The sequence below is a fragment of the Micromys minutus genome (assembly GCF_963924665.1).
Source record: "Micromys minutus genome assembly, chromosome: 24".
In the NCBI taxonomy this organism is placed as follows: domain Eukaryota; kingdom Metazoa; phylum Chordata; class Mammalia; order Rodentia; family Muridae; genus Micromys; species Micromys minutus.
Genome location: NC_137959.1, coordinates 42287404 through 42303346, shown reverse-complemented (window position 1 = coordinate 42303346; position 15943 = coordinate 42287404). Strand labels below are relative to the sequence as shown.

Here is a 15943-nt window from a genome sequence, read left to right as displayed (position 1 = left end):
AGGCAGCTGGCAGTTTCTTCAGCTGGATTCAGAATAGGTCACTGGACCAAGAAGCACGAGCCAGCTCAGTTGTCTGGGGAGGCTTTGACTGGCCAGAGCTGTTCCTTGGAAGGTGGTTTGTCTTAGGACTCTGAGAAATGGTGAGGGCCTGCTACTGTGAGGGGATGACAGACCTGTGTTCCTCACAGCTGCTGTGAAGCTACAGCAGCAAGGCTCATCAGAGTAGCTCAGCTCTGAACCATGAAACATGACGGACACTCAGGCTCCAAGGGAACATACCCGGGTTCAAAATGCTTTATAACGGGTGTGGCTTTTACTCTAAATATGTGTCAAAGGAGATTCTAGGAAACATGAATCAGGCCCCTGTAGGCTCAAAGGCAGCCCACCACCCAGCTCTTCTGGCCATCCAGTGGCTGAAGAAGAGGGGATAGCCGACCTTTCATGTGACCCTAGATCAGGTGATACTCCCTTCCAGTGAGAGTGGGAGAAACTGCAAACAAGAAGCTTCTCCACTCCAACTGTCACTTCATGCAAGTGGAATTAATTCCTGTGTCTGACCCAGGTCAAGGGGGGCCATGGACAGTGCCATGTTCCCTCTTGAATAGCTCACAGTGTCCTGTTTTCTGAGTATCTTGGGGTGCTGTGATCCTGGCAAGTTCTAATCTGTCTTAGGCCATGCCTTGTCACCAGCCTACCTAGCACAGGCCATGCCTCCCCAGGGGTACCCTCCCCTCCTGGTAGAGGCCTTGGAAGAAACCCAGAGCTGTAAACAGAGCAAAGTCACGTGGACACACACCTCTTCTCCTCCTGCTCTCCAGCATCCCCTCTGGAGCGGCAGCAGAAACAGGTAAACAAAGGCACATGTCAACGTCATGCAAGATATGTGGATGGAAAAGAACAAGCAGAGAGGATTATCCTAGGTGGGAGCAGAGAGGACAGAGAGACAGGGAGCCCAGAACAGATGGATCCCTAGGAGCTGGGAAAGCTCAGCAAGAAGCCAATGGCATGCCTGGAGGCTGCCAAGCCTCCAGACACAGTGGAACTCCCCCAGAGTCTTCTGGAAGTCTAGGGCCTTACCCACCCCTGCTCCCTCTGCTTCCCCAGGAAACAGTCCCACCAGACAGTCATGGGACTCAAGGCAAGCCGCCTCATTCCCGCTAGCCTCAGCTGCTCCTCTGACGAAGGGTTCTACCTCAAATAATCACTGGTCAGCAGAGGAGCCATGGCCAGATGACACTGCTCATTGGCTCCCTCCCTAACACAGCTAAAGCCCAGGGCCTCCCTAGTGATAGTCAACTGAAGCTCTGAAATACTGGCTACAAAGTCCCACACTTGGTGGTCCAGTAGGGCCAGCCTGGCTTCCACAGGACTGCTGCTGCCTGTAGCTGACTGGGTGGGTAGCAACTCATGCCCATTCCACACAAAGAGGAACTCTGTGCTACTGGTGACAAGTCCTTGTTCCTTCCCATGCTTTCTGAACAGGGTCCCACAGTGCTTGTGAGATGCAGGACTATCTCGGGCACAGCTTGGAAGGTTTGCTTAGGCTTCAGCAATAGGCCCAGGGGGCAGCTGCACTGCCAGGCCTGATTCTAACAGTGAACAGAGGGGTGGAGTGGAGGCCAGTGGTCTCCCTTGGGCAGAGGTAGCATTTTAAGGAGGATCAGGCCATATCATGCCAGAGTCCCAAAACAGGAAGCACCATGCAAGCTGAGCACCCCACCCCCAAAGCTGTGAGCACCGACCCCTCAGGCAGCTTGCAGGGCTCTGGGACACATGGGTGGAAGAAACCATTAACAGCAGCTCAGCCATTTTGCTGGCTCCCAAGGACTACTTGGGAGACTGAGCCAAGACTTGGTCCTCTCCCCCAAGGTTGGAGGAGACACTCTTGGCTCCTACCTGGTGGTGGGGGATCGCTTCCGCCTCTCACAGTGGACAGCATCAAAAAAGGCCGCATTCCAGAACCTCAGTGTGTGCCTGCAGGATGAGACATGGTAAAGATCTGCCCAGGTTCTCTTTTCCCTCCACACCAGAAGCAACAGCTTCTCATATTGTGAGTGTCTGGGAAGCCTGAGATGTGAATCAAGTGTTGCCCTGGGGACCTGGCAGGGGATGGAAGAGTTGTAAAGGCCTGTGGGAAGATGGAGTAGGCCGTCTAGCTCAGTTGCTCAGGTAGGTAGCAATGCTGCTTCCAAGAGAAAGTGGACAACTAGACCCCTGCTCTGCTGAACGGGATTTCCTCAGCATAGGAGCCCAGCAGCCGCACACCATGGCAGTCATAGAGACACAGTCACAGGAACATGGAATCAGTAAGTTCTTCTGTGGAAGATCAGGGGTCTCCTACAGTCTACATCTACACATGAAGGTTCCACATAGCAGCTTGGACTCCACCAGACAGTATATGGGAGAACAGAGACCTTGTGGCCCAGGGTCCACATGAATGGCTTCTGGCCCTTTGTTACACCAACTTTAGGAACCTGAGGGCCCAGTATAGTCACTGAGGTAACACAGACCCAGTGAGCTCCTCCCTTCTCTGCTGCATGGCATCTCCAGTTAACTCAAGTCCAGCTTCCCTGTGCTGACCTCTGCCAGACTCCACCCTTTGCCCTGGGGGTGACCATGGCATTTCTTAGCCACACATCTCTTGTTGGACTGTGACCTTTGAGGGAGGGGGCATGATGATGTTGTGGGGGTGTTCTGTTCCACGTTAGAGTTGCTCCTCACTGGTGAGTGAATGTGAGGTGGGAGGATCCCAGGGCTCCAAACAGTAAAAGGCTCCTAACTGCTGCTGTCTTGGTCTAACACCTGCTGGTGTTAGCACAATGATATATAAAGAAAAGATTTGATTTAAGATTTATGGTTAGAGGGTCTCAACAGCACTTACTACTTTCAGAGGCCCTGACGGCTGATTCCCAGCATGGCAGCACACAATCTTCTGTAATGTGACTCCAGTTCTAGGGGATCAGTGCTCAAGTCTAGCCTCCCAGGGCACCAGGCCCACATATGGTACACAGACATACATACAAGCAAGACACCCATGCACTCATAACAATAATTTAGAAAGTTGAATAAAGAAGTAAGCATGAACTGCAATTTAGTGATTTTTTTAAAGTATATTCCACTGTGCAGCTCTCTCAGCTGTGTAAGCCCAGAGCACGTACACAGCCCCATAAGGAGTCAGTCAGAGCCGTCTCTGCTGCTTACCGACTGTGGCTCCACGTTCCCTTCACTCCACACAAACAGGATCGGATGACTCACACTCTTCTCTGTCTGCCTTCTTTACCAGCACAACGGCTTGTGGGGCACTGTGTAGTGATCTGTGTGTGGCTTACACCACATGTCACAATGTGGCGAGACCACATCACGCTCATGTTAGGGCCAGCTGGCCTTGCCCATTTGGGACTGTTCTGACCAGTGTGCTATAAAGCTCCATACCTATTTCCGTGTGGGTACATGCATGGACATTACCCATGGGCCTTACCAGATAGGCTGCTGCCTCAGGTGCGTGTACAGGTAAACCTTCTCCCCCTTCTGTTCATCTTCGGGGCTGATCACGGTCACTGCAGGAGTAAGGAGATCTGAGGGCAGCCTGGGCTGGGCTCCCCACGGGCAGCCCCTCTGAATGTTCTGCTTCTCCCAAGACATCAGGTTACACTGTCCAAAGTCCACGAAGCTTTCTGCCAGCCTTAGTTTAGGGCTTCTTTCCTGTGTGGTCCATGGAGTGGCTCCCTCCCTTAACATCTTGTTTAACTCCCTTGGGGCTAAGGAGTTTGCATTTTCATAGTTTGCTTAGAAAGGCAACAAAGCCCTTTCATTTGCAACTTGCTTGTTTTTTGCTGGCTAATGGTGAGCCAGTTTGAGTCCTGGATGGTGTGTCATGGTTACTAGAGAGGTAGGCTCTGCCTTCCTTTTCAGGTACCCCTTCGTCCTGGGCATCACCCCCAGGTCCCACCCCGTAGGTAGCCCAGAGAGCTGAGTTCTTACCAGTCTTCGTCTGTCTGTCCTTAGGTTTGTTCTCATCTTCCCTGGAGGGAGAGAGACCACAGCAGTGAAAAGGAGCCCATACCACACACATGCAGATGCTGCCCAATTCTCTGTGCAGCTCCTCTGAAGAGAGGTTGGGGGTCAGTGGCACAGTGTCAATCGGCAGATCTGGGAACTGAGGAATGTGGTGTTGAGACTGCATGGTTCCTTTTTCAGTGGGCCTACTGTGTGGACATGGAGGGACAGGTTGTGTACCCTGGTTATAACCGAGCCTCAAGCGATGCAGGACCCTGGATGGTTGCCCTTGTACTGTTGTGTCCTGTCTTCAAGGTGTCCGTCTCAGCTTCAGCACCCCTGTGACCAATGCACTCATATCAAGAGCTCTCTGGGGCCAGGTCTGGTAGCTCATGACTTTAATCTCAGCAGAGAGGGAGGCAGAGGCAGGTGGATCTCTGTGAGTTCAAGGCCAGGCTGCTCTACAGAGAAAACTCTAGAACAGCCTGAGCCACATGGAGACCTTGACTCAAACAAAACCGACAACAACAAAAATTCTCTGTCTGCCAGAGCAGCCTCTCCTGGAGGCACTGGAACCCAAGGCCTACCTGGTCCTGCTCACATTAACTTGCCTGGCAGTGACAGGAGGAAGGAGGGACAGAGTGTTCAACTTCCTGTTGCCAACTGCACAGCCATATGCTCCTGTCAGCCCAAGAAACACGGTTCCTGAACCCCGTGTGTCAATGAGCAGACAGCATGTGGAAGCCATGGGATGTTCCGGGAGTGCAGACTCGTGCTGGGCTGTCAGCTGTGCAACTCAAGAACAGCTGCAGGGCCAAGACTAGGCAAGCCGCCTGCATCTCCCAAACCCATCCCCAGTAAGCTCAGGCCTGTGCACACACTCACTCATTTTTCCTGGCCAGTGGTCCTTTCAGCTTGGTCTCCAGCCCCCCGAAGAAGCCTTTCATGTTCTCCGTGTTCTTCAGCAGCCGCTCAGCAATGTCCTTCTTCTCTGCCAGCCAGCTGTTAGCGGACTTCAGGTAGGAGTCGATGCTGCCTGCTGGCTTCTCCCTGGGCTCCGTAGGGGGCAGGTGTGGCTTGCCTTGAAAGTGGAGAGAAGCTGAGTAAGAAGCAGTTTGCAGCTCTGCCAGGAGAGAGAGGATGCCTGAGGGGGCTTCCAAGGGACTGCAGACAGAAGGTGCTGCCCTCAGTCTCCTCCACAGGGTGCTCAGAAGCAGCCGGTGCTCAGCAAGCTCCCCAGGCAAGGCCTCTCTGGGGTGTTCAGTAAGCACAGCCTACACAGAAAAGTGGGCAAAAACCGTGAGGGGGGAGAAGTGGCTGAAGGAACTGGCATCTGGGAAGAAGATACGAGAAGTCTACACTGAGAGCCACACAGCAGATCTGAGAGACTGGCAACGGGAGAAGGGGCTGTCTTGGGTGGAGTACAGGGTAGAGACTCAGACCTGTCTCAAAGGATCTGGAACAGGCCTTTATCAGGTAAATATGGGAGAGAAGGGTTGGGGAGAGGTGGGTGGGCATTCCAGAATTCCTTCCTTAGGGCAGTGAGTGAAAGAAACCATGGATGCTGACTGGCTGAAAACGATAAACCTCACCATTAGACTTGATGTAGCCGTCAAGCACACAGCCTGCTATGATCTGTAGTAATCAGGCCATTTGGGGATGCTAGGAGCAGGAGACCTGGGCAGGTGCGGAGGGAGGGGCTGCACCATGAGAGTGGTGCAACAGTGGCTGTGAGGGACCACCCGATTACCAGGCCCAGGCCCCTCCTTGAAGAGCTGAACTGGTCTCTCCTGGCTGGCTGTAGAGCTCAACACAAGAAACCCTGGAGCTCCCGAGTACTGACTCTTTCAACATCATGAGCCAAAAGAGACTTCCTGCCTCTGTATCTTTGCTTGGTCATCCCCAGCCTCCCTGGACTCTTCCCAGGATATACGCCTAGGCTGCTCCCCAGGATAGTCGGCTGAATCCCGCTTTGCTGGAGTGGAAAGCTGAGACCCCACATGGAGCACTCCTGCCTCCTGTCATTTTTGTTGCAGCATGGACAGCCATGCCCTGACCCCAAGTGCATCCCATGTCTCCTCCCACCCTGGGAGTCTCCTGCCTGCTGTCCTCCTCCCAACATCAGCTCCTTCTCTCTGGATGCCACCCAGCACCCGCTGTTAATAAAGGACACGTAGTTCCCACGCCAGGGCAGCTGCTCTGCTCAGGCTTACTCACCCAGATGGTAGTAGGTGAAGCACATGGTCATGAGGTTCTTGGCAGGCCCGAAGTCATCCATCTGGTGGCATCTGGGGTGGGAGCAAGATTGGCTGGCTAGAGCCCCGACTCCCAGAGATTCACCTGCCTCTGCTTCCTGAGTGCTGAGATTAAAGGCGTGTGCCTCCCTGGCCCGAACCCTTGCAAGTCAGCGAAGCAGGACCAAGATGCTGCCACAGTGATGACTGAACCAGTGGTCAGGGAGCCACTGCAAATGCACGGCCTGGCTGTAGGTGTGGTAAGGTGTCTGTGGCCCTCGGCCTGCTCTCTTTCACATTATGATCAAATCAAGACCCAGGAAGCTCAGCCCAGTGCATCCCAGCAGGGCAGGACTAGAAGTCACCTCAAGCCTTGGTCCCACATCACTAATGCAGACTATTTGGCCATTGCTCCTGTTTCTCAGGGCCCATCAGGATGTTCAGTGCTGTCCCTCAAAGGAGCCTCAGGTCTCCTGGAGGGCTGTTAGGACATGAACCACTGGATAACCCCAGGCTTGATTCAGTGATTGTGTGGGGTAAGAATATGTATACCTCCTAAGACCCCAGACCACTGTTATTCCTACTCCTGGTGAAGGGGCAGTACTCGTGAGCTATAAGAGGGTAAATATTCATTTCTTTCACATTACTTGTTGAAAAATCAAAACAAACTACTGCATGCAAGAAAGCAGCATGCCTTTCTTACTCTGAAAAGGGACTATTTTACTGTATTGTACTATGCTAAAGAGTACAGCCAACTATTAATGGGACATTCACAAAGCCATTCAACTCAGCAAACAAGAGGAGAGAAAGAAGCTTTAAAAGGACGAAATTCTACAAGTCCAGTTAGAGATGCTGTACTGTGATTCAGAAGGGCAAACAGAATGACCTCATCTCCCATTGGGGCAGGAAAGCTCCCAGAAGATGCTGGTCACAGATTCTACCCTGAGTTGGTGACATCTGTTGTGGCCCTTACTCAGAACTGGCTCATCAGGGGTGGGAAAGGTGGAAAGGACAGCTGCAGGAGGCTGTGGAGAGGACATTACTCACTCAAACAGCACCACTGCAAAGGACTGCACCAGGCGGTAGAAGGTTGGCTCGGACACACACTTGGACTTGCAGCGCTGTGCAAAAAGAGTCAGGCATGTCAGTGGGACTCGTCACCCTGTATGTCTCCATGCACTTGGAAGGGTCCTAATGGCCACTTCCCCTCGACAAGCACTCTGGGAAGGACACAGATACTCCCCAGGGCCCTCTGCCTTGGAGACCAGAAGGTATTCTGTGTCATCCTCACATCCAGCTTCCCCGTGGGAAGAAAGAAGTATAGAGATCCAAAACCCCAAATGACAACACTGGCTATTTCTGAGTTTGTTAATTACTTTTTTGTGCATCTTCTAATTTCTCCATGAAGAACACATCCCTACAAGTAGAAACATGCAAGATGTGATTCTTTCCCGAGCTTTCCCCATACCTTTGGTTTTTGCCTGGTTTTTCACAATCTTGACCATGTTATTTGAATGCTAGAGGTTACTTAATAAAAACATGCATGGATACAGCCCATGTGCTTGTCTCTGGAAAAGAAATTGGAGTGGGGGAGGCTTCTCAAGCTTGCCTTTCAAAGTAGAGCTTCCAGTTAGGGGAAGACCTTTATTTCCTGCCCCAGCTGTCTTTGACCTCATTCTCCTGGTTAGTACCCTCCACTCTTGTCACCAGAGTCGCACTAACCAGGTTGTCGGTCCCCTCACCCCCTTGCACTGCATTCACCTGTGCGCTCACAAAGCGTGCGAACCACTCCCGGCCTTTCCCATCTTCTCCGCTGCAGTACTCCCCAAACTTTGCTTTCTCTTCCTGGTCCAAATCCTCCCTGGGGGAAGGGCAGAACAAAAACAAAGATCTAGTTCCTAGAACAAAAACTCAAGGAGGAAATGGGATGGGGAGGGGGGAGGATAGTGGGGTGCTGTTTCTAACTCTCAGCACCTTCCAAGGAACAAAGCCAGGGAACAGTGTCTCTATTTCTGAAACCAGACTGACTTCAAGGTCCATATATGTATGGCTTGAGTGTCAAATGGGACCTGTCCAGTGAGAATTTTATCTTCTTCTCTGCTGCAGGCCTCCTGCTCAGGTGATCTGAGCCCTGATGAGGGCACAATCCCTAAGAGCCCTTACTTACCTGCAAATAGCAAAATAATTTCTTCAAGTTTAGAGATGACAATGAGGCAGAAAGCTTGAGATTGGCCAGCTTACATAATTTGTACCAGACAATAATAATATTAATTATATAAACAATAATATATTACCATATGTTAATTGATATATCAATAAATAGCATATTAAATATATTATAACATAAACATGTCTAAAATATAAATATGCAAAATATACTAAGAATATATTTATATATAGATTTCTTTGTCTCAAATTTGCTATGTTGCCTTGGTGACCTTGACCTCTTCAACCTCCTGCCTCCACCTCCCAACTGCTGGGATTACAACTATATGCCACTACGTTTGGTTTCTGCATTGTTCAGGATTAAATGTACATTGGGCTCATGTACACTGGGCAAGCACTTTGCTAGAAAAGCCATAGCCATAGCCAAATGGGTCAACATTTGCTTTTAATGAAAGTGGATAATCATACTGTAAACCAGGTTCCTCGAGGCTATAGCTGTGGGCAGATTGTCCCCATAGGAATAGGCTTGATAGAATCCAGGTACACACCCAAAGGAGCTACAGTGCCTTAAGTTCTATATCTCCACGAGCTCAGGAGATGCTAATATCCAAAATGAATCTAAGTTCAGGTGAGCTGCTGTAGCTGTGGACCAGTGACTAGACCCTGGACCCTCTAAGTCTGGGCTGGCACCTACCTCTCTGTCCCAGATGAGGTACCCATAACAGTAACGTGGACAGGTAGAGCTACAGCCCACCCATGAATCCCTGCTTAGGCTAGATTCTAATCCTACGTGTGCAAGCATGATGACTTGAGTTGATTCCTGGAAGTCATGTAAAAAGCTGGATGCGATGGGTCAGATGGTCTGGAGTAAGCCTCACAGCCGCATTACAAAAGAGAGCCTGCCTCAGCAAGGTAGAAGTGAGAACTGACTCCTGAAAGTTATTCTGTGACACACACACACACACACACACACACACACACACCAAATGCACCAACCCACTGACTCTTAATTAATTAGAAAAGAACCACAATATAGAGGCTACAGAGAAGTTCTGGGAGAGACTCAGAGGAAACAGCTACTTAGGAATCAGCTGCCTGCACAGCCCACCAGGGCTGGGTGACCAGATTTTGTTTCCTTTATCATTCTGAATTCAGTTACAGCAGGAAGTGCAGCCTCCAGGCCAGCTAGGACCTGAGACAGCTGGAGAAGCTTCCCTGGACACATCAGGTGGCCGGGGGGGCCAAAGCAACAACAAGGTGAGACAGATGTCAGTGGAGCCAAGAGTGCAGAAGCAAGCCCACAGACAGCAGCAGAGCATAGTAGGGCACAAAGAGCAGGGCTGGGAAGTGGCCCAGCTGGTAAGCAGACAATTTGAGTTTAGATCCCAGCACCAACATAAAAGCTGAATTCGAAAGAATGTATCTGTAACTCCAGTGCTGAGGACAAGGCATCTTGAGGGCTCACTGGCCAGCTAGACTAGACAAGCCAAGGATCCTCAGGTTCAGAAGAGACCCTCTCTCAAAGAGGTGAAGAATGAATAGGGAAGATAGCCAACATCAGCTTCTGGCCCCTGCCCCCTCTCAGGCATGCACACCTGCATGCACACACACACACACACACACACACACACACACACACACACACACACAAAGGTAGAGGGGCTGTGGATGTAGCTTAGCAGCAAGGCACTTGCCTAGCAAAGACACCCTATCCCTGTGGTGGTTTGAATGACAATGGCCCCCATAGGCTAATATATTTAAATGCATAGTGTGTGTTGGAGATGATGTGTCACTGGGGCTGGGCTCTGAGGTTCAAATGCTCACACTATTCCCAGGTAGCTCTAGATGCCTTGTTCTTATGTCCCAAGATGTAAATGGAATGAGTATATAAGCTCCTAACAGAGCATGTCATTGTTTTTCTACAGCATCTTTTGCCTAAGTGGCAACAGGAGTGCAGTCATACCTTATAAGCTACTGAGGACACCACGGTGGGCAGTCTCTTTTCTGGCTCCTTAGGCCCCAGGAGGCCACTCATGAAATGGAGTCATGTGAGAAAACTAAGAGGACATGGGTGAAGTAGCTACTCTGAGCCTTTGTTCCAGAGCCAACCTGGATAAGCAGGGAGCAGAGGTCTGAGGACCATCCCCTCTGTGGCCACCCTTGGTGTTGGCATCCCACCTACCAGCTGTCAGTAAGCTGTCTTCCAAACAATGCTGGACAGCTTGTAGGGACGTGACCTGCTGCTCCAGGAAACAGGCCTTAGTTGGTCCAAGGTGGAGCCCAGGACTGGAAACTCTTTATCTTTTGTTGTTTTCCAGAGCTAAGGACAAAACCTGGGGCCTTGAACTTATGAAGCAAGCACTCTACCACTTTGGAATAAAAATGGCCTCTGTAGGGCCTCCCATAGTGGGTGGCAATTATTAAGAGGTATGACCTTGTTGGAGTAGGTGTGGCCTTTTAGGAGTTGAAGTGTGTGACTGCGGGGGTGGGCTTTGAGGTCTCATGTGCTCAAGCTATGTCAAGTATGTCTCACTGTCTTCCTTCTGCTGCCTGCAGATCGAGATGTAGAATTCTTAGCTCCTTCTTCAGCACCATGTCTGCCTGTATGCTGTGAATTGATGTTAAGGTGATATATGATTGGACAGTGGAGAGGTAGGTGGTGAAAAGGGAAGAAAATGGAAGAGGAGGAGATTCCAGGAGAGAAACAAGATGAAGCTGGAGAAAGCAGACCTAGATCCAGGCAGACTTAATTGGCAATAGGTATATATAAATATTTTTAAGGGAGTCTATAGGTCTTTTTAGCTCATTTAAAAGGGCAGTTTGTATCTTTGTCCATTGGATGTAATCTTATTGTGTAGAGGGTTTGTGGGTTGGGAATTTAATATATAAACCTTCCATGAAGATTTAGAGTCATGTTTGTGCTAGGCAGTGGGGTAAAGAAACACTCTGGGGTGGTCATATCCACCCGAGACAGAAGCAACAGGGCAGGTGGAGTGAACTGCCTATGAAGGGAATCTCATGGAGAGTGTAGCTTGCAGACCGAGTGACAGAGTCCATGCTTTCAGCTCTATACTTCAGCGGCATCCATGGAGCGAGATCACGGGAGCCAATAAAAGGTTAAGCCATCCATTTTTAATATTTACATCAACAGTATGCCACCATGTTTTCACCATGATAATAATGGACTAAACCTCTGAAACTGTAAGCCAGCCCCAATTAAATATTTTTTTAAAAATAAGAATTGCTGTAGTCTCTTCACAGCAATAGAAACCCTAACTAACACTAAGCTAAATCCCCTACCCTCCAGGAATGGGAACTTTTTAAAACCTCCCAATGTCACTTTATAGGCAGCCTAGGATGGCAAAGAGCCACTGTAGCCTATAGTAAACAGCAGGTCCCTGGGACCTGACAACAGGCTCGTGTCCTTAAAAGACCTACTCTGCAGCCCAAAGAAGGCTTAACCCCCATTCTAAAGAGGGCCCACCCTCCTCACAGAGTCTACTGTCCATTCCATAGTGAGTCTACCTTCCATCCCACAGAGAAACTATCCGTCCCATAGAGGGCCTACCCTCCATCCCACAGAAGGCCTACCCTCCAGAGAAGATCTTCTCTACGTAGCTGCGCATGAACTCTCGAAGTGCCAGGGTCTCCTCATCTGGGGCTGAATCAGCACTCTGATTGGAGGAGAAGGACTCATTGGAGGACGAGCGTCGGTCCTGGTCCCAGGATGGGTGTGACGGTGACTCGCCCATGTCATTCTCACTGTCTGCAGATTCAGTGGTCTCACTCTCAGATGCACCATCACCCAGGGAGCCATCTGGGTCCTGCAGTGTTGAAGGTGCTGCTTCCAAAGGAGGGGAGGTAGGTGGTTCAGTCCCAAAGTCAATCAGGGAGCCCACAGGGACTTCTGGGGCCTCCATGATAGCCCGGCTGCCAAAGATGATGTACACAGCCCGAGAAGCAGCTTCCTGAAGCTGCAAGCACGTGCGATGTGTTGGGAGCCTCTGGCCACCAAGGCTGAAGTCTCTAGCAGCTCAAAGGCCCTATGGCATCTGGGATAGAAACAGACATAAACACTGTCACTATGAGAAGGACAGTTCCCCAAGGAAAGTTGCTGAGCACAAATAGAATTGAGGAAAGCATGAGTCACACTTTTCCTACACAGATGATAATCTCTGTACCTACAGAAGCCAGGATGCCAACAGCCAGTGTCTGTTTCTCATGTCCATTTTGCTGCTATGAAGAAACATGGCGCAGGCACTTGCTAACTAAAGGAGCCCAGGGACACCAGCATCAGGATCCCTCCCGGCTAAGCAGCACACTACACCTCTACATGCTCCAGCTAAGCAGAGCAGAGCTAAGGATTGCCATTTTCACTGGCAGCAAACACTGACCAGGTACAGTGCTCCTGTTGGCTCACTGGCCTCAGTAGCTGTGGAAGCGGCACCCTGCTAAGCCATTATCCCAGAGCTCCTTTCTCTTAAGTCTTCCCTCCAGACCTGAAGCCTGCCCAAGCTTCTGGCTGCTTCTCAGTCTCTTAGTGGTTTCTTGTGCTGTGGCCACCTGGATATCAATGGTAAGTCACCTCCTGTGTTTTGATCATGAAGCCTGCAGTTCCTCCTCTTCTCCCTCCTTTGTTCCTCTCTTCCTTCCCCCTTTCCCTCCCTCCCTATTCCCACTGCAGAGTCCTGCTTACCCTGAAGGCCAAGCTCACGTGTCCATCTTTTTGAGAGGCTTCTCTCCACAGCAATTCAAAACTAATTATGGTCCCTGCTGACCTGGCACTACAATTTCTTCTAGACATGTGTATGAGCAAATGCAGACTCTTACTGAGCATCTGGTGCATGAATGAGCACACTTCAGTGGGAACACGCTCGTGGAGCTGAGAGAGCATGGGATGCAGGTCACACAGAACAGAGAGCTGTGATAGAGATTTCAGCTTTCAAACCCAGTTTCTGGTGCTGGTTCAGAAGCCATTCTTATCAGTACTAAGGAGCAAGGAGCAGCAGCCAAATGGCAAAGACCTAGGATAGCCGTGCTGCTTGGGGGTAGAGGGAGCATCCTCACTCTTCCTCAGGCCTATCAGACAAGATACCCAGGAGGCAACTGCAGGGGGCAGGACTGCCATCTGTTCCGCTGTAATTACTGCATCTTCTGGAGGAAGTGCAGTCTAAACCCACACATGCTGACTCCTGAGAGCTTCACACTCACAGGTTGATCATAGATTCCCTCTAAACACACAGCCCAAGATATTTTTAGATTCTCTGAGTCAGAAAGACAGAAGAGCTGGCTCTGGCCACCATCCCCATGCACACATGCCCAGGGCAGTGGTACACGTGCAGAAGAGCCCACAAAGCCTTCCTCGATGCAGAAGAAGCTCACAAACCTTGGCTCTGGCTTCTTGTCTAGACCAGGACGATAGCAAGGGCCCATAAGGTCAGAAGGTAGTGTGTGGCATCTCAAAGAGAATGGGGTAAAGAGGGGGCAGGGCACTAGGATTCCCTCTCCCAGTAACATCTGCTACCTATCTATGGCCCTGCTTTCTGGGGAGGTCTCCCTGTGTGAGGCAGCAAGACTGGGTTAGATGTAGAACTGCATTACTACTATCCAAAGAACAAAAATCCACACTCATGGCCACATGACTGTAGCTACCCATGAAGAACATACAAGAAAAGCATTTGCAGCGACTAGGTCAGGGACACTGTTAATCTATCCTACCACACTGTAGATTCATTCTTTTATTCTCACTAATACACAAACCACTCAGATGAACACACAAGAGGAAGCCCAGTCACTAAATGCTTAGACAAGTCTCAATCACCACAGAGAAGCATGCAAAATTTTTAGATGTGATGGCTCATGCCTGTAATCCCAGGTAGAAACACAAAGATCCAGAGTAAAAAGCTACTTTTTAGTTCAGCTAAAAAGTGAATTTGAGGTCACTATATTTGACCCTGTCTGAAAAATAATTTAAATCACACAAATTAGAACACTTATGCACCAAGGTACAAAAATTTTAAAACTGCAATCTAGCATGCCTTTAATCCCAGCACTCAGGAGGCAGAGGCAGGTAAATCTCTATAAGTAGAAGCGGGCTGGCAAGGTTGCATCATGGTCCTGGGTTATGAAGGTGGCCTGTTGTCATCACCAGGGACCTTAGAAATAAGGGTGGTCAGAGTCAGGAAAAGAGAGGATGACTCTAGGCTGCTGGGTTGATGATAAAGAAAAACTAAAAGCCAAGCAGGGTGGGGAGATGCCATGGGAAGCCGGGGAAGCAGGAAAACATATGCAGCCTTGAGAAGGAATCTTTCGAGCACCTTGACTATCCCAATAAACCATCTGAAAACTGTATTTCACAGCAGTAAAGCAGTAAATGTGAGCTGCTTTAAAGCCACTGAGCACACAGTCATTTGTTCCAATAGCAATAAGGAAGGAAGACAGATGTTAGCACAGAAATACCTGTCAGGTATAGACATCTGGGTATTTCTTGTACCCCCAGGGAACCAGAGAAAAAGCTACTGAGACCTGAAGGCAGTTTGAAAGTTGAGCCCGACTGGTTCCTATCACAATCCCCTTTCCAACGTGTGTGGGGCTCTAACAGGCTTCTATAGTGGCCCGTAAAAGCTGCTTCCCCCGATTGGCCACTCAAGCTCTGGAGACTCTAAAGACTTCCAGTGCCTTCCTTAAACACTGGACAGTGCACCTGGGAGGCAGGAAGGCAACTTGCCCTCCCCCTCTGCCTGTTCCTTCCGGCCTGTACCCATTGCCTGTCCTGCTCAACACTAGAAGACAACTGAATCTTCTGCCTCCAGCTAGTGGCTGTTTCTCTCTGCAAACACACCAGTGGCCCTGTCTGAACAGTGTTCCCTGATGCCCTGCAAGGGGCTTTTTTGGGAACTGACTATGCTGATCTGGATGTAAATGTAGTTGTTGGCAGACTCCTGGAACAGAAACCTGAGTCCAACATCTTGCTTCCTTCAGGTGCTTAACCTACTCACCTTGAGTGATGACCTTGTGCAATTGTTACCTTTATAGGACTTAGAAGCACTCATGAGATAAGTCTCTGGTATACCTGTGACAGATTATCTAGACTAGGTTAACCTCTGGCAAGATGTGAGGGATTTTCTTGATTAGGTTAGGAGAAAAGAGAATGCCCACTTTAGTGGGCAGCAGCATTCCTTTGGCTGAGGTGTCAGACTAAATGTGAGCTGAGCACCAGCATTTATTTCATTCAGTCTGTTAGGTGCTTTAAGTTCCTGTTGCCTTGGTTTCTCTGTTGCAATGAGCTGTAACTGCACTAAGTCTTTTCTCCCTTACATTGCTTTTGTCTGCTATTTTATCACAGCAACAGAGAGCAGTTGAGATGCTCTGGACAGCTGTACACCACAGCAAGCACAGCAGGGGAGAACAGAAATTGTCACAAGGCTCACAGGACCTCAGTTCAGCCATACACACAGCCAGCCTGCTGCCAACACTGCTACCTGTGACTCCTGTGTTTTCTGGACATACACTCCTACAGCCTCCCCTTACACCCATCCTGACCTAAT

General features: G+C 49.9%; 1 protein-coding gene across 2 annotated transcripts in view; it reads right to left on the bottom strand.

The window, feature by feature from the left end:
* The window catches only part of KIAA0513, a 45337-nt gene that overhangs the window by 6727 nt on the left and 22667 nt on the right, over window positions 1-15943 (bottom strand). Inside the window, exons 2-10 of one of the 2 annotated variants that reach the window (XM_080936825.1) lie at window positions 11988-12448; window positions 7992-8091; window positions 7278-7351; window positions 6214-6284; window positions 4882-5077; window positions 3982-4022; window positions 3479-3557; window positions 1897-1974; window positions 797-826 (exon numbers count right to left, since the gene is read on the bottom strand). In XM_080936825.1, coding sequence (XP_080792951.1) covers window positions 797-826; window positions 1897-1974; window positions 3479-3557; window positions 3982-4022; window positions 4882-5077; window positions 6214-6284; window positions 7278-7351; window positions 7992-8091; window positions 11988-12316 — 998 coding nt within the window. In that variant the 5' untranslated portion in view covers window positions 12317-12448. The remainder of the gene's footprint in view (window positions 1-796; window positions 827-1896; window positions 1975-3478; window positions 3558-3981; window positions 4023-4881; window positions 5078-6213; window positions 6285-7277; window positions 7352-7991; window positions 8092-11987; window positions 12449-15943) is intronic. The other variant, XM_080936826.1, reaches the window with a different exon arrangement.